This window comes from Eschrichtius robustus, chromosome 3 (genome assembly GCF_028021215.1).
Source record: "Eschrichtius robustus isolate mEscRob2 chromosome 3, mEscRob2.pri, whole genome shotgun sequence".
In the NCBI taxonomy this organism is placed as follows: Eukaryota; Metazoa; Chordata; class Mammalia; order Artiodactyla; family Eschrichtiidae; genus Eschrichtius; species Eschrichtius robustus.
The window spans coordinates 184,827,582-184,845,841 of record NC_090826.1 but is presented as its reverse complement, the minus strand read 5'-3'; the positions used below and the strand labels follow the sequence as shown (position 1 = coordinate 184,845,841).

At 38.0% G+C, this 18,260-nt stretch overlaps 1 protein-coding gene across 3 annotated transcripts in view; it reads left to right on the top strand.

The window, feature by feature from the left end:
- DENND1B (DENN domain containing 1B) overlaps positions 1–18,260 on the top strand; it is a 258,260-nt gene that overhangs the window by 176,561 nt on the left and 63,439 nt on the right. For all 3 annotated transcript variants that reach the window (XM_068541850.1, XM_068541853.1, XM_068541852.1), the window contains one exon: positions 7,341–7,442. In XM_068541850.1, the coding sequence (XP_068397951.1) occupies positions 7,341–7,442 (102 nt within the window). The remainder of the gene's footprint in view (positions 1–7,340; positions 7,443–18,260) is intronic.

The window sequence follows — 18,260 nt, the reverse complement described above, 5'->3', positions numbered from 1 at the left end:
GGAAATTCTTTTTGAAATAAAGATTAGCTAGTGATCTGGGCCCCTGTTTGACTGGTAGCAAGTGCTGTCCTTCAGACATTTTTTGGATTATGTTCCTTTAAAACATTATCAGCGAGTTACATTTTGTGATTAAGTTCAAGCAATTTAAGTACAGGATTGACATCCATAATTTAAGTGGCCAATCACTAAATCTTTGCCTTAAAGCTTCCATTTAACAAATTTGTAACTGCTAACTTGTTAGAGACTTCAGAATCCGAGTTGGACAGTTTAGGTACTCACCCCTCACAGTGGTGTGGTTCCCAAAGCACGTGAGGTACCCACTCATCTTATTACCCAACCTTGAGTACTTTTTGACCTTAAGATGGTTTCTACAAAAGAAGTATTTGGTATTTGGCTTTCAGATGGAATATGGTTGCATCCCCTTTCTGCTCTTTTTTTTTTTTTTTAATAGAGAGGGAATTTTGCTTAATTTTTTAGTGAAAATGTAAAAATACTGCACAACTAGTATGGGGCAGGGAGAACTGGGGACTTGGCTAGTACGGCGGGTTCCATCTGTATATCACTGGTAATATGTGTCATGAGAATAGAGGATGTTTGTCCTTAGATTGTGGGGAAGAGAAATGTATTTTATCATAGTATGTATAAAATTAATACATAAATCTATTGATCTTTTAAAGTGTTCATGTTTATCCCAAGTGCTAGAAGCAGCTGTCCCTAAAAAAAAAATCAATTTCTTTTCCCATCTTAACTTGCTGAATCACAGGCCGGTGGAACATTGACAGCTATGTTTTTTCAAGACAGATCTAATAACTTAGGATACACTCCTGTAATAATATGTACATAAGAGGAGATTTTTGTTAATAATGACTAAAGTTTATGATGTGAACATGCGACTTTTCACGAACGATTCTCAGCAATTAAAGAAGCATTGTTTTCATGGTCACTAAACTGAGAGTAGATATGCCATAATAATAGCACTGGGACACTTGGAAGACAGACGCTACATAGCCTGAAAAAATCTTTCTTACTGTTTTCTATGAGAACCTAACTATATTTTAACATTCCCACGAGACAACTGGTAGCCGAATCTTTCAGAGAATTAAAAAATGTAAATATACCATCATTATGCAGACATTTTTGCTTGGTTTGTTTATACTCCTTTTGAAACAGTGACATGACATATGACGTCCAAGTGTGTTAAGGAACTGAATAAGTACTATGTTGATGCTTTGGATTTTACTTCACATTTTTGTGCAGTAGTATTCTTCCTGACACCTTCCTTTTTTTTTTTTTTTTTTTCCAATATGAACCTTTGCTAAGTCATACACATTCTTAAAGCATAAAGATCTAGTCTATGTTTTAAGTATTTTCTTGCTCTTGCAAAGTTTCCCACTCCGGAGAATAGTCTAGAACTTTAGACACATCTATTCTTAAAAACAAACGAAACAAAAATGTTATATTAATTCAATAACGATAACTTCTCTGAAGCTGAACATAGTAATAGGGTAGGAAAAACAGCTCCATTTCATCCATATCTTACCTGTGCCTTAATTACCCTATAAAAATAATTCAGATAGTAAGTAGTGGGTATTTATTGAACACACAAGACACAAGGTACTGTGTTGGGTGCTACAGGGAATGCAAAGATGTACATTTAATACAATGCAGAAAATGAGTGCTAAAAGAAAGATACAAATGTCTCTGGATATTCGGAGGATGGAGAATTTACTTCTAGAGGTAAATCCCGTGGTCTTTGTGGGCCAGATTGATGCCAGTGGAGGGCAGTTCTGAGTAATGTAAATGCTGTCAGGTAGGAGTGACTTGCATTTCCCGGCACCCTGCAGGGATGGCACCCTTTTTCTTCCCAATCATTAGTCATTGTACAAGTGACTGAGAGTGACATTGTTCTGTGGGTAATCATGACTCTGCTCTGCTTTTTATGTTTTAAAAGGTAAATCAGTATGAGCTTTGGTGTTTTTACTGTTGTCAATGGCTCCTCATCGTAGAGTGCTGGTGTGTTGTTGATTCATCCTTAGAATGTGTTTGTTGACTGACATACTTAAATGTAATGGTGAGCAGTGCTGGTGGTTCCTTTCTGGAAAGTCTGGTTCTCTTCTCTGTAATAAGAACTTCATTCCTACTCTACGATGCATCATGTTTTTCTTACATCCTTCCATGCTCCTTTGTGTGACATTCCAGTGCAGCGATTTTGGTTTTGATTCCTTTCTGTTGCCTCATGACTGCTCCATGAGCAAAAGAGTCAGTTGCTTTACCGTCATGTCAGAATTTTCCTGTGAAGAGTTTTTCTTTTCCACCTTTTAATGTTTCTACCTGATTATTCTGTGTCTCCACTGAACTATATATTTATTTACTTACTTTTCTGTCAATTAGCTATATAATTTTAAGAAATTAATTAGATTATAGATGAGTATTTCTCAGTTGCATAAATCTTTGTCCCTCAGTAGGGTGATCTGCTTAACTTTAATACCTAGCTCTTAACTGATTCACTTTGTTATAAAGCAGAAGCTAACACACCATTGTAAAGCAATTATACGCCAATAAAGATGTTTAAAAAAAAACAAAAAAACCTAGCTCTGTGCAGCTATTTCCTAAATATAGGTTAAACAACACATGTTCCAAGCCTGACTTTCTAGCTTGTGTTACGTACCTTCAGGTGGCCTTCAAGCACCCTGCCGGCCTTCACTGTCCTAGAGGCCCTCCCCAGGCTGTACCTCCGGTGTTCTTTTCAGAGGAAAATTGCCCTTAGCTAAATGGGCAGGGCCTTCCAGGCACCTCACCTTCTCCTCTACCCCTCCCACCGAGAAGCCCAGGTTCAGTGCCTGACCCATACAGGAAGTAGGAAACTGGCCTGGCCTCAAGGCTGGATGGGCTCTGCCACACGATTAGTGCTTTTCCATGGGTTCAGTCTGAAGCTGATCTCCAAATGAAACCAACATTCTTGCCTGTCTTTTTTCCCTGCCGTGTCCTGTTCCCCTTAGTACCTATTTCCTGAGAATTCTCTGCCAGCGAATCTATTGAACAAGAATCCCTGTCCCAGGCTTGGCTTAGAACCCAAGCCGAGACACAAGCCACAATTGATTTTACCAGATTCTTCTTAAACCTGGTTTTTGTTCTGTATTCCTAGTCTTTAATAAACAATACCGTCTTCTGATCTTCAAGCTAGAAATCTGGGAGTCATCTTTGATCCTTGCTTGTCTTTTTCTTGTATATCTGTGGTTCTTAAACTTTTTGTCTCTGGATGTCTTTATACTCTTAAAAATTATCAAGGACATCAAAGAACTTTTGTTTATGTTGGGTCTATCTATCACTATTTACCATATTAGAAATGAAAACAATATATTTTAAATAGTTATTATTGATAATTTATTTCAAAACAATACAAACCAATAAAAAAGGAAGGAGAAAAAAATAATTTTTAAAAATGAAAAGGTAAAAACGCAAACCTACTAAGCTTAACATAAAACATAGTTTCATGAAAAATAAGTCTATTTCTAAACAAAAAATTTGGTCAGAAGAATGGCACTGTTTTACATGTTTCCAAATCTCTTTACTACCCAACTTAAAAGAAGCTGGCTGGATTCTCACGTTTGATTCTGCTTTCAGTCTGTTGCAATATTGCAAATTATGAAGCCTCTGGAAAACTCAGTCGGATCTCGTGAGAAAATGAAAGTGAAAGGGCAAATAACATCTTAGCACTATTATGAAAATAGTTTTGGTGTTGCAGACCCTATGAAAAGGTCAGAGCCCCTGGACCACGCTTTGAGAACCACTGCTATGTATCAGTTGATAAACAAGTCCTGTTGATTTTGCCATGAAATGTTTAGTAGCGTAATTAACCACATGAACTTCAAACTCTCACAACCTGGGTTAATCTACTTAAACTTTCTAAGCCTCAGCTTCCTCATCTGTAAAATGTAATAATTATCACAGCTTTTGTACTTTTACAGATTACATGATGTGGAATAAATAAAATATTTCATATAGTCTTGGATACCCAGAAATGGGATAATTTGGAGGTTGAGAGCATAGAGTGAATCCTGCCTCTAACAATTACAATGCTGTGCAGTCTTGAGCAAGTTACTTAAACTTTGTTCTAGTTTAGTCATGTATAGAATATGATGATAATAAGCTTGAGGTTTATATGAGTTAATATGTGTAAAGTGCCTTACCACAGTGCCTGGCACATAATAAGTATTACGCAGTCATTAGCTACTGTTATTACTTTTAGTGTAGTCATAAGTGCCCTATAAATGTTAGGTAATAAGAGTCATTGCTGTTTCTTCCTGTCTGCTGCCTAGTTTGTCTTTTCTTGCCGATTTATTTTGTACTATTTATTGATCTGCCTGTTTCCATTATTTCCTCTTACCTATGCGCTCTCCATTCCAAAACATGTACACACGCTTCTTTGAGCTGCTTGAGGCCTTCAAGGAGATAACCATCGTCTTAGAATGTGGCTCAGGCCTTTTCCAGGATGGATCAACCTACCCTTTCTCTCCCTCTGGTACTCTCTGTAACCCGTGTCCAGTAGCCACTAGGCCTCAGCCAACCTCTTATTATCCCACTTTGGTGCTTTCTCTAATTCACACCCACCCCAAGCACACTACCCACGTTTTGTCCATGTCTGTCCTCTCTCAAGACTGTCTTTTCTGTCTGTGTTTCATAAAGCTTCCATTCGTTTTCAAAACCAGCTCAAATTTCCTCTGTGAAGCCACAGATGCCCCCAGATTAAACCTTTCATACTGCAGGCATAAACTGGGAATTTAGTGGGCAACACTGGATACGTAGTCACCTTACTTGGAACAAGACAGTTTTTGAGAAACTACTCAATCCTAATCCTGATTTTTAATCAGATCATAAATAAACCAGAAGATCCTAAGCAGAGTTCCTTCTTACCACGCCATCCAATTTGACTTGGATTGAAAAGAATCTGTTCCATAGGATACACCTCAAGGATGACAGCAATTGAGACTCTTGTGTATTAATACATAAAACTTTACAGCATTGTTAAACAAGCCGTATTTTTCTTTCCCCTGAGAGAAAATTCTAAGATGTGTCAGGGCTTTGTCTTCTTCGTAATCATTGAGATTCTTAGTGAACAAACTGTTGATCAGTTAAAGGTTCGGTTGTAAGCATTTACCATGATGGTTGTTATCAAGGACGGGGGTACAGCACATCTGAGCTTTCTCTGCTCCTTCTCCTGACAGATTGCAGGCAATTGCTACAAGATTAGTGAGGACAGAGTTCTTCGAGGTAGTTCACGTTGGCCGATGACTAGGTACGCCCAACTCTTGAGGAAGAGTCGGTAGACTTTGCTCCCATCCCTTCTCCCTGGAGACTTTCACCCCTGCTCTCTGCTCCCTCCAATCAGAAGAAATGCTTACTTGTAACATCAGAAGTCTAAGCTTTTCAACTGGAGATAGAACTTTATATTTGAGTTGAAGACTATTCCGCAATGTTAATGACAACTTTTAGACATATTACAGACTGTAATAAAATCTCTCTCACATGTTTGGGGACGAAAAATCCATCGAATAAAAATTAAAATTATCAATAGTCCTGATTTCTTTGTTATAGCAGTGATATAGTTGGAACTGCCGTTAGAGGCAATGATTTTGTTTATTTTTAAAATTTATATTTGCTTTTGAAAAGATAATATGTCATACGGAGCAAGGCTTTAGCTTACTTGCTATTTCATTTATTCACTTATAAAACATGTATTGGGCTCCCAGTGTAACTAGATATATTGCTGATATGAAGGATTCAAAAACAACAGATCTTTACCTTTAACAGGATTGCTTGTTTGTTGTTTTTCCCCCATTAGATTGTAAGTTCTATGATAGTGGCAAATATGGTGTATTTCTGATTATCTAAAATATATTTATGTAAATTCAATTCTTAAAATATGTTTTTAAAAATCATTCTCTAGCGCTTAAGAATGGCAACAATCTATATGAAAATGTATAATGTTAGTTTTATTACAGATCATCAGCTGATGGCTGGTCTAGGTGGCATCAATTAATAGATTATCGAATTGTCTTCTTCAGTTCTTAGTTTGAATTTTATTTTCTTCCCTTTGTAGCAGTGCTGTCAAAGAAAACTTTGTGATAAAGGAAGTGTTCTGTATCTGTGCCGTCTGATACAGTAGCCACTTGCGGCTGCTGAGCATTGCAAATGTGGCTGGTGCGACTGAGGAACTAAATTTTTAGTTTTAATTTTAATAAATTTAAATAGCCTTAAATGTGCTTAACGGCTGCTGTGTGGAGCAGTGCATTAACTTCCGGCAGACAGTGGTAACAGCTGAGTTATACAGATTGTTAGTCCCATTATTTTATTCATTCAGGAACCAGTTTTCAGAGTTTTACTTACAGATACCTGTAATCAAGACATAATTCTTTCTTAAAATTAAATTATAATTAATATTTTTTCAAAGTTCTGTTAGAAGGCGGACAAGCTCAGTTTTTTCCTTTTTACTGCAGTGTAAAGACTGCTACAAGATTTACTATAAGGACTGAATCATTGTCTCTAATCTCTGTTTTCATTTTGACCGTTAAGTCACTTGTCCTCATCTGTGTTGAATGGGCAAGAGGACCGACCATTCAGGCTGTGGAGGGAAGCAGCAGGTGGCGGGGGTCCGCCAGGGAGAGATGATTCCTGAGGTCACGTGTGGGAGTCTGTGGAATCCGTGTTTGGAATTAAAGTCCTTGCGATGGAGGAGGAGCGGCGAACAGCCCAAGCTGCCAGAAGACACTTGCCGAGTTGTGATTACTTAGCAAATGGGATAAGTTCAGGCAAATGCCACGTGAGGCTTATCCTAGAAAGTATCCAGTCAGAATTGTATTTGCAATCATGAATAGAATGTGATTGAAAGACCTTTTAATTAATTCAAAAAGAAATTAATGATCATACTATAAATGGCAAAAAGCATGCAGCAATTTTTATGGTGAGAATGTTTTCTAATGGGAATGAAATATAATTGTTGGACTTGTTCAGATTGTGTGCAATTTTTAATACTCATAATCAATCTAATGATATTAAATCTTTGTTTTTAGGGGATTTAGTCTTACTTTGAGGGAGTGAAAGTGACCATTTTTAAGAGCCCAAGGGATCCTTGATTAGGAAGCTATAGCAGAAGCTTATCGGCCCGAGGCATATTTCTGCCAGCCTGACCTCCAGCCATTATGTGTAAGGGTCTCCCTCACTCTGAGCACCTTGAAGTTCTGTGTCTTACACTCCTGTGTGACCCCCCAGGTGCCTCTTCAGATAGGCTGGTTTGTGCTGACTTTGTGTTGACGTCCCCAAAATTCTTTGTTTCTATCCAGGGTGAGCCCATCACGTTCTGTGAGGAGAGTTTCGTAAAGCACCGCTCAAGTCTGATGAAACAGTTCTTAGAAACCGCAGTTAACCTCCAGCTTTTTAAGCAGGTAAGAGTGGACCTCCACGTTTTGTTCTGTAACAAGGTTACAGAAATGTAACAGAAATTTATAATGTAACAAGGTTACAGAAATGTAACAGAAATTTATAACACTTTTTTGTCACTGTAAAATTATGTCTGAACTTTGCTATTAAAAACTTCCTCACTGAAAGTTGCTCAGCTGATGGTCTCACAGAGGAGTATCCATGCGCAGCAGAAAAAGCGGTAAGACTGGTTATGTAAGGCACCTTAGAAGGGCTTATCGTAGTGTACTAGATGGGTATGGTAAACAAACTGAGTTTTTTAATAGGACCATCCCAATGCAATCCAGTTTATAAAAACGATTTATAAATATGTAACTTTCCAAGCTTTGTAAAACTTTCCATAATCACAAATGAAAATTTCAGAAAAAATTTATAGTCCTTCTGTGTGTCTTGATTTCTGGCTCAGAAAATAAAACTGTCATTTCAAAAATCAGCAGCTTGACATCAGATTTCAGAAAGTTTAGATGCAGTGTCTCTTTCATCCCACTGTGTGATCACGGCAAGTTTCTTAATTTAGGCTTGCCGTAGTTTCTGTTTACGTAATTTAAATTAAGTTCTTAACACTTACTTTTCTTATTCCACGTGACAATTTTAAGTGTAAAAGTTAGCTATGTGAATTCAACATTTAATGAAGATCTACAGTGTGTCATAAACTGTGCTCGGGGCCAGGATGCAGACATGAATAAAAACTCAGTGATGCCCTTGAGAAGCGGACAAGTTAATAGAAATTCCTTTGTCTGTTAAGAGGAAAGAGACCAAATAACTCAAAATAAGCTTCAAATTAGATAAGTAAAGAAACCAGCATGGTGAAAAAATCCAATACCATTTATCTGTATTCTGAGGAAGTTCTAAATAATGATCTGAGTTAGAAGAATGCTCTGTGGGGGGTATACCTGTCTTCCAATATGTGAAAGTTTACCTTAAAGAAAGGGTTAGATTTGTCCAGTACACAGCTCTCAGGAACAGAAAGAACCAGGTTTGGTGGGTTTCCAGATTAAAGATGTCTTGTGAGTTTCCAAGGATGGAGTGGGCTCCCTTTGGAGCTCTCTGTCCCTAGAGGGCTCCGGTATAGACTGCATTACTTCCCAGGGCTGGAACCGGATCGAGTGATGGTCTGTAAATGCTGACGTGTATAGCACAGTGCAGTCCCAGGCGAGTCGTCCAGGGCATGACTGTTGAGTTAAATATCAGTGCCCTTGCTGTGTTTTTGTCTGTCAAGAGGAGATAGTTGTACCTCCCATTGTCAAAGCTGAGTTGTGAAGCTCAAATTATATGGCGGTCAAGGACTGAATGATTGGGTAGAATGACGTATTACTTCCCTTTTTGAGATTCTGTAACTAGAGTCTTATCGTCTGATAAAGTTCATACATGGTCTTTGTTTTTTTTTTTTTTACGTAACTTCAAATAGCATATGTGTTTTAGGAGTCAGGTAGAGTTGGGTTTAACCTTGGCTTTGTCACTCAGTAGCTTTTTGTTCATAAGTATCTGTTTCTTTTTCTATAAAATAGCAAGTATCGATCGTACCCTGCCCCACAGGTTGTGATACAGTTTATGTGAATTAACACGTGTGCACTCTCAGCTCGACAGTGCATGAAACTTTGTGGAAGCTCATAAATTTTAGGGTCTGCCTCATCCTTAGAGCAGTTACATTAACAAAGTACATATCTATGCAGGATTTTTTAAAAGTATAACTTGGTCAAAAAGGCTAAATGTAAAATATGAAAATAGTCAAAGTAGAACCGATTATAGGACAACTTGGATAGTTTTACGTACACCAATTGACCGTGTTCTTGAACTTGATACTATTTTATGAACCTTAAGAAAGAGATAGTTGAAGGTATCCCTGAAAGGACTTGAGATTCTGTTGACAGCGTCACAAAGTTGTAAAGGTGAGTCAGGTCCAGCATCTGAGGTGCCGACAGTACAGTGTTGTGTGCTTTGGAATGTGTTAGGAGTGTGGATCTCCTGCTAATGTTCTTACCACACACACACAAACAGGAACATAAATGGACACAAGGAAACTTTTGGAGGTGATGGACATGTTTATCACCTGGATTGTGGTGAAGGTAGCAGGAGTATATACATCTGCCCAAACTCAGCAAATTGTCTGCATTAATTATGTGCAGTTTTTTTTATACCAGTTAGGCTTCACTAAAGCTTGGGGGGAAAAGGGAAAAAAAATAGGAATCGATTGATAAAAATTATCAACATAGATGAATTCTCAAAGACACTACTGATCTTTCTGAAAGAATATAAAAATATTTATTAGGTACAAATGATTAATATTCCTGACCATGAGTTTGTGATCCATTACGGGTCAAGAACTACCCAGGTCCTCTCTTTATTCGACAATTCTTATGCATCAAAATTGAAAGAACATGAACCCAGGAGAGAAGCATATAATTTTAAGGTAAGCATTAAAGTGAACTGTAATTTCTGATAATATGGCAGGGAAGGATTCAGAGCTCACTTATGTACTAAAACAATTTAAAATGCAGAATTTGAAAAAACATCTTGTGGTGAGGGTCACCGGAGACGAAGCCCAGTGCTTACTCTCCAAGATGAGAAGTGTGATAGGAGATTCAACTCCCATAAATCTGGGAAGACTTAGTGTAAAGGTAAACAAGAAATAAAGGTGCTCCTTCCCTTCAGCCACTTCCTGGGGATTGTACATCTGAAGCTCTGGCATGAGTGGAGGGGAGGAAAGAGCGCTGCTGAGAAGTTGCCACTCACCAGCATGCACAGGACTCTGAAGCCTGAATTAATAATTCCTGATTTGGTCTGAGCAAACTCAAGTCAAGTGTAAAGTTATCCTGACTGTTAGTGCCCTCAGGCAGAAGCAAATACGCATCCTCCTTGAGGAATCCACCTTCATCCAGACATCAAGGAATTCTCCCAGCTAAGATCCCAAAGAGAAATTTCACTCCTAAAAGTCATTAGACGTACGGGGAAACAAATCATGAACCAGAAACAGCAGACAGAAACTGACTTGCAGAGACTTCAAATACTGGATGTAACAGAAGTAGAATATAAAATAGCTGTGCTTAAGATGTTCAAAGAAATAAAAGACAAACTTTAAAAATGTTCAAGGCGTAAAAACTTTAAAGAATGTAAAGACAATTTTAAGAATGTAGCAAATAAACTTCTGGTAAAGGAAGCATGTAATTTAGATGAAAGGAAATTGATGTGTTAATAGCCAGTCAGATCTAACTAAAGAGAGATTTGCTGAACTGAAAGATGTGAAAGAGAAGTTATCCGGAATATAGTACAGAGCCATGAAGAAGTAGAAAATGTAAGAGGTTAATAAACATAAAGGGTGGAGTGGAAATGTCTGAAATCCGTACAGTCAGTTCTGAAAGGAGCAGACAGGAAGTGGAGGAGAGAATGCTGGTTGGAAGGACAGGGCCGGAGCCAGTTACGTGCACACTTTATAAATTCAGGAAGTCCCACATCTCCAAACTGAGGAAATAAGAAATCTACACCCGCACAGCAGATTCAGCTCTAAAACATTCAATAAAGAGGAAATTTTTTTAAAAGAGAAACAACAGATTACTTTCAGAGAGCAAATACTGACAGATGACTTCACATCAGCAGCAGTGGAATCCAGAAGATACTGCCATATCTTCAGTGTGTTGAGAAAAAATACCTAGAATCCTACACCGACTGAAATACCTTTTAATTGCAAGAGTGCCATGAAGACATTTCCCTGCTAAAGCTGAGTTTGCCCTCTGTGTTGGCTTTAATGATGTGTCCTCTTGGTGAGGCTGTGGCCCCCAGTTATTTAATCAAATGCTAATCTAAGTATTGCTGTGAAGGTATTTTTACATGTGTAATTTAAACCCCTAATCATTTGGCTTTAAATAAGGAAGATAATCCTACATAAGCTGGGTGGGCCTGTCGGAAACAGTTGGAAGGCTTGTGAAACAGGACTGAGATTTTCCTGAAAGAGAGAAGTTACACCTGTGGGTGGCAGCGTCGGCCCCTGACTGTGGTCCCACCTGCCCATGGTCTGTCCTTCCTGACTGCCTATCCTATGAATTTCTGACCTGCTTAGCCAGCCCTCATAATCATGTAAACCAGTTTCTTATAATAAATCTCATATGTATATATGTATCTGTCTGTCTGTCTGTCTCTTAAATCTTTTACTGGTTCTGCTTCTCTGGTTGAACCCTGACTACCCTACCAACAGGAGAAAGAAATTCTTAAGGAAGTACTTTAAGAAAGTAATTCAGAGAGAAAGTTTTCTCAGATCCAAGATGGAATGTCTGAAATGCAAGAAGGAAGGAAGAGCAAAATAAATGGTAAATACGTTAATTAAATTTAACCAATATTTACTGTGTAAGGCAGGCCGGTTCTCCCACACATTCCAGAATCAAATGGTTCCACTTCAAATTCCAAAAAATTCCTGTTTTGACTATGGCAAAAGGGAGATACTCTTCAGTCTCTTTTGTAAGGCCAGGATAACCTTGATTCTAAAACCTAAGACAGCATGAGAAGAAAACATTATAAGCCAGGCTCACTCATGCCCACAGATGCAAAAATTTAAACAAAGTATTTTCAGCCAATTCTAACAAGGTGTAAAAGGGATACTGGATACTGCTTCATGGGCAGGTTGACTTTTTTCCAGAAATTTAATGGTAGTTACACATTAGGAAATCTATGAACGTAATTCACTACGTTAACTGATTATAGGAGTAAAATCATTAGATCATCTCAACAGATGCACAGATTTTTTCGTAATATTCATGAGAGTCATGATAAAATCAAAAAGGCATGATTAAAGATATTTGCAATAAACATCATACTTAAAACACTAATGTTTCCCTTTGAGAAAGGTTCTATCTGTTACCATTGGAACCCCTCACATATATAATTTAGCCAAAAAAAACCATAAAGATTTAGAAAGTAAGACACCAAACTGACATTATTACTTTGAGTATAAAGACAAGTTACTTAGGACATAAAGAAATAGCCTAATAAATTTGACTTCATTGAAATTAAGAACTTTTGGCCATCAAAAGACTCCATATTTGCAATACTTCTGAACCACCCAAGAGTTTAGAAACTAGAATATAAAAAAACAAACTCCCGCATGTCAGTAAAAAACATATATAATTGTGCAAAAGATTTGGATAAGCACATGCGAATGAAGAAACCTGAATGGCTAATAAAGATATACAAGATGCTCAACCTCATCTGTAATCGGAGAACAGCAAATAAAAAACATAATGAAATACCACCTCACACTCACCAGACTGGCCCAGTTTTAAAAACCTGAAAATCTCAAATTTTGGCAAAGACATGGAGCACGGGACCAAGTTTCAGCTGTTGAGGGGAGTGAAAATTTGCACAACTTATTGACAAAACACTTTGGCGCTATGACTTAAACTTCAGTTTCTTTTGACCCAGCAATTTCACTCTAAATTGTGCACCAAAAATCATCTACTAAAATTACTCATAACAGCAAAGTACTGCTGGTAATCTTAGACAGTCATCAGTATTAAGATGAGTAAATTGTTACATTCATACAATAGAACAGCTACACAACAGGGAGATGAACCAGCTTCAGTAAAACTAAACGTGAATGAATTAAAGGAACAAACCACTGAAGAATTGATACGATGAGTCCTTTTATGTAATAATGTTCAACAGCGAGGAAAACTAAATAATGTATTATTTAGGGAAACGTGATAAAACTATAAAGAAAGACAAGGAGAGGATAAGCTGAAAGGATTATGATCTTTTCTGTAGGGAGGAAATGTTCTGGTAGTTGGCTTTGTCATTATTAATTAGGCTATTAATTACTTAAGTTATTATTATTTAAATTCCTTAAGTGTTGTATAAAAACATATATTTTTTTTTTTTTACCATTTCTGGATTCGCCGGTAATAGGCTTTGTTTTCACTCACAGCTGACTTCTTATCCTCTTTAGACCTCAGTTACTGCATCTGTAACATGAATTAGACTAAAAGGTCACTAAGTCTGAGATACCTTTCGGCTCTAACATTCCATGATACCATGGAATAAACATGGCTTAGACAGATGATAGGAAGTTCCATTTGGATAAATTCCTCTTTAGATAATGGATTTGGAAGGAATCCCAGAAACCACTTCTTAAACTCATGGCTCTGACAGCACCTTCTTTAGCTTGCAGCTTTACAGAGATTTAAGCCGTTATTTTTAGGTCTCTTCCTTTTGTTTCCTATTACACTAACCCAGCAGAGGAAATTATTTTCTTGGGTATTGTTTGTTATTAAGGCCACGGGAACTAAAGTTGTTTCTGCTCATTTTACTATACACTCTCCATGGCCAAGGACCGTGGCTGAACTTAGTGTGGAGATCCCAGAGCCTCATGCAGAACCACAGACCTGTGGGATGTCCATGAATACAGACTCTCTGTTCGCTGGCAGCCTAGGTCACTGTTGGACATCTGGAGCTCAAATATATTACAGTAGATACATTTTTTCTGCAAAATAATTCTGCTTGTCCATATTCTAACTTTATCAGAGTGGAAAATGATAGGGAAATTCAACTTGGCAAAACCGCTTTTAGTGTTCCTCATAAGATAATATAAATGAGTCTTTCTCAAACTTTCCCATCCAACAATGTTCTCATTCTGCATACTGGAAGAGAACACTTTTTTTTTTTTTTTTTTTGGTTTGGTTTGTAATTTTTCTTTTCTTTTTTCTTTTTTTTAACATCTTTATTGAAGTATAATTGCTTTACAATGGTGTGTTAGCTTCTGCTTTATAACAAAGTGAATCAGTTATACATATACATATGTCCCCATATCTCCTCCCTCTTGCATCTCCCTCCCACCCTCCCTATCCCACCCCTCTAGGTGGTCACAAAGCACCGAGCTGATCTCCCTGTGCTATGCGGCTGCTTCCCACTAGCTATCTATTTTACGTTTAGTAGTGTATATATGTCCATGCCACTCTCTCACTTCATCCCAGCTTACCTTTCCCCCTTCCCGTGTCCTCAAGTCCATTCTGTACATCTGCGTCTTTATTCCTGTCCTGCCCCTAGGTTCATCAGAACTGTTTTTTTCTTTTTTTTTTTAGATTCCATATATATGTGTTAGCATACGGTATTTATTTTTCTCTTTCTGACTTACTTTACTTTGTATGACAGACTCTAGGTCCATCCACCTCACTACAAATTACTCAATTTCGTTTCTTTTTATGGCTGAGCAATATTCCATTGTATATATGTGCCACATCTTCTTTATCCATTCACCTGTCGATGGACACTCAGGTTGCTTCCATGTCCTGGCTGTTGTAAATTGTTTTTAAAAAGAGTGGGTGTGTGGTTTCTCCTGCGAGGGTAGCCTTTGTTTTTACAGCTGTAGTGAATAGGAAAAGAGTCCTCTCTCTGCTCACTTACTGGCATATTGACTAGTAGTACTTCTTAGAATACTCTTGTTCTTTTTATCCGTGATACAACATTCCAACTTCTTCCCTTTCTCTAGGCAGTTCCTCCTGGGCCCTTTATCATTACGCTTGCCTCTGTCTGTACCCTGAATGTCTCTGTCCTCAGACCTCTACGTCTCTAGCTCATACCAGCTCACTGGGCTTCCTTATGTAGGACCATACATGTGTTAATTACCTATTATGATAAGTCCTAAACGTATCTTTAGTCTAGACCCTTGCAAATGTATACATGCGTGTGTGCATGTACATACACTCCCATACAAACACGTGCATCGCCCGTATACATACATGCATCTGCACACACACACACATACTGGCCCCTCCTGCACCCCTTCTTTTGGGAACTAATTCTACCCTGTTGCCTAAACCAGAAAATTAGGTGTCATCTTTTCTCATACCATCACCACGAACCTTTCTTGCACCCAGTTTCTAGTTGTTTACTATGTTCTGTTGATTCTGCTTTCTAAATGTTAGATTTACCTGTTTTATTCTCCCCCATTTCAGTGTCAGTGACTTGTTGGGCAGCCGGTTTGTGTTCTTTCATTTAGCCCCCCTTTCAAGCCATCCTCCAGTCTGCTTTGAGAGCATTCTTTCTGAAAAGCAAATCTTACATCTTTCTCATTATATTTAGGGTGACGTTCACACCCTAGCCTGGCACACAGAATCCGTCATCTTCTGGCATTTGTCTCTCTAGTTTTTTTCTCTAATACTTCTCTAAATACCCTTACTGCAGCCATTCTGGATGTTTGCTCTTAGGTCTCTGAAAATGGTTTCACCTCTTTATGCTTCTCACTGGAATTGTAATGGATACTTAGTAAATAGTGAGAGAATGAATGATGGTCATTATGAATAAATAAAAATAACATTTATTGGATATTGACTTACGCAGGGTACTGTTTGAGTGCTTTATCTAGACTAGTTTAATCTTCACAGTGACCTACTTTATTACTGCCACTTTGCAGGTTATACACCTAAATTATGGGGAGGTTAAATAATTTGCTAAGAGTGTACACAGCAGCTAGTATGTGGTAGAGTTAGGACTTGGATCCACGGAGCCACTAAGACTTACCGTCCCTTCAGGAGTAAAGGAATGAATAAATGCATCTGTGCTTGTTGCCTTCCTGTCTTCTCTGGCTTGAACGCTCTCTCCCCATTTTACGTTACTCAACTCAGTCATTCTTTAAGACTTCGTTCAGATGTCCCTTTTGCAGGTTCTTGATCTCTCAGTCTTTTATAGATTCCTTGCCTTTTAGCATCTTGGATTTGTACCGTATGATATTTGTTGGTTTGTTTGGCTCCTTCTTGAGTTGCGGGCTCTGTAAAAACAAGGATCATTTTTAAAGTGTTTGTATCCTAATATCTAGTATATAGTAGACACTTAATATTGTTAAATAAAGAAATCAAATAAAAACTGCTATTCCTGTTATAAGAAATAGGCAGGAAAATGTCTTTATGATTTTGGTAGATGATGAGCTCATAAAATTGAATATAATGGATATTTTATAAGCTCTTCATCTATTTCATTTGGGAAAATCCAAACATTGTAGGAGTCAGGTGTTTCAACTGAGTGGTGTCTGTAATTTCAAACCTAGAGTCACTTACTGGTATAGTGTGTAAAAGTGAAAATTCTGAGGGATCCTCCGCACTCTCTGTATTTTGTGCTATGACCCACTTTCTCTGACTTCATAAGATATTGGATAAAAGGAGTGGGTCAAAAGCCAAATATTTTCCTTTTATGTTAGCTGGAGATTTTAGAAAGCTTTTAACATAAATAATAAATTCTTATACATTTCTACATTTTCCTATTGATCTTTTTTGAAAGAAGCACGATAGTTACTTATTTATGGTATGTCATCTATAGCTAAGATCAACACATGCATTCCTAGTGCTAAAAATTCAAGAGTTTGGGAGTATTAGGAAATAATTGACATATGAATGGATGGGAGATGGTAATTGTATCAAGCACATATTTTATAACATGAAAAAAGAATAAAAATAACATGTGACATAGGGAAGACATGGACACCTATTGGTAGAAAAAGGAGTACACAAGGAGAGAGAGCTTATTAGGACAAGGGATACATTTTTTCAGCATCCTTTGTTAGCGAATTTCAAGTAGTATCCTAAACAGCGTTTGTCTAAATGTGGGCTCAAACCACCTGCATCAGATTTAGCTAGAAAGTCTATTAAAGACGCATATTCTTGAGTCTCACCTTCAAAAATTTTGGATTTAGGAGGCTTGGATTAAAACCCAGAAATTTACATTATTAATGAAATACCATAAAAATAGGCACACTCAAATTTTAGAAACACTCAGCTAAGTATTCTTTATTCATTCTATCATTCAACAGTATAATTTGAGTGTCTACTGTCTACTAGGAAGTGTTCTGGGTGCTGGGATACTCTGGAGAACAAAGCAGAAAAGAATTTCTGACGTTGTGAATTCTGTGTTTCTAGTGGGAGGGGGACCAACAATAAGTTAACTAAATTATGTAGAATGTTCAGAGATGATAAGGACTGTGGAAAAGTAAATGGAACAAGAAGGGGGACCACCAGGGGTTGGGGTGAGATTGCACCTTACAGTAGCATAGCCAGTGTAGATTTCATGGGGAATGTGGCATTTGGGTACCATCCTGTGGGGTGGTCACGGGGGAAGCAGAAGGAAGATATAGAGGCTGTGCTGTAATCTGTGTGAGAGGAGAGGGCAGTCTGGAACTGGTCTGTGGAAGATGAGAGAACTGGTCAGACTGTGGATCTGTCCTGAAGATAGCCAATGGATGTTCTGAAAGATTTAACGTGCAGTGTGAGAGAAAGGAGTCAGGGATGATTGCATGATTTCTCATCCAAGAAACTGGCAGGATGTATTCGCATTTTATCGAAATGGGCAAGATTGTGGGCAGGAGAAATTTTGGTGGGAAGAATAAGAGTTCAGTTTTGGACATGTTAAGTCTGAGATGTCTTTTAGACATCCAAGTAAGATATTTATTAGGCAAATGGATAGATGAGGCAGAGGCGAAAATTAGACCTGAGATATAAATTTGGGAGTCATCAGTGTGTAGATAGTAGTTAAAGTCATTAGACTGGAGACCAAGTGAGATGACCAAAGGAGTGAGTATAAATAGGATTGACCAGAGGTCCAGGGACCAGGAAATGGCAGAGGGCAATGACCAAGGAGGCCGAGAAGGAGTGAGTAACCCTGGAGGTAGGAGAGAATTCAGGCTAGTGAGTACCTTTGGGACCAAGTAGAGAAAGGACGCCATAGTGGAGGGACCAACTGTGTCAGAGGCTTGTGACAGGTTGATTAAAGGAAGAACTTGGACTTGAGCACTGGATTTAGTAACATGGAGATAG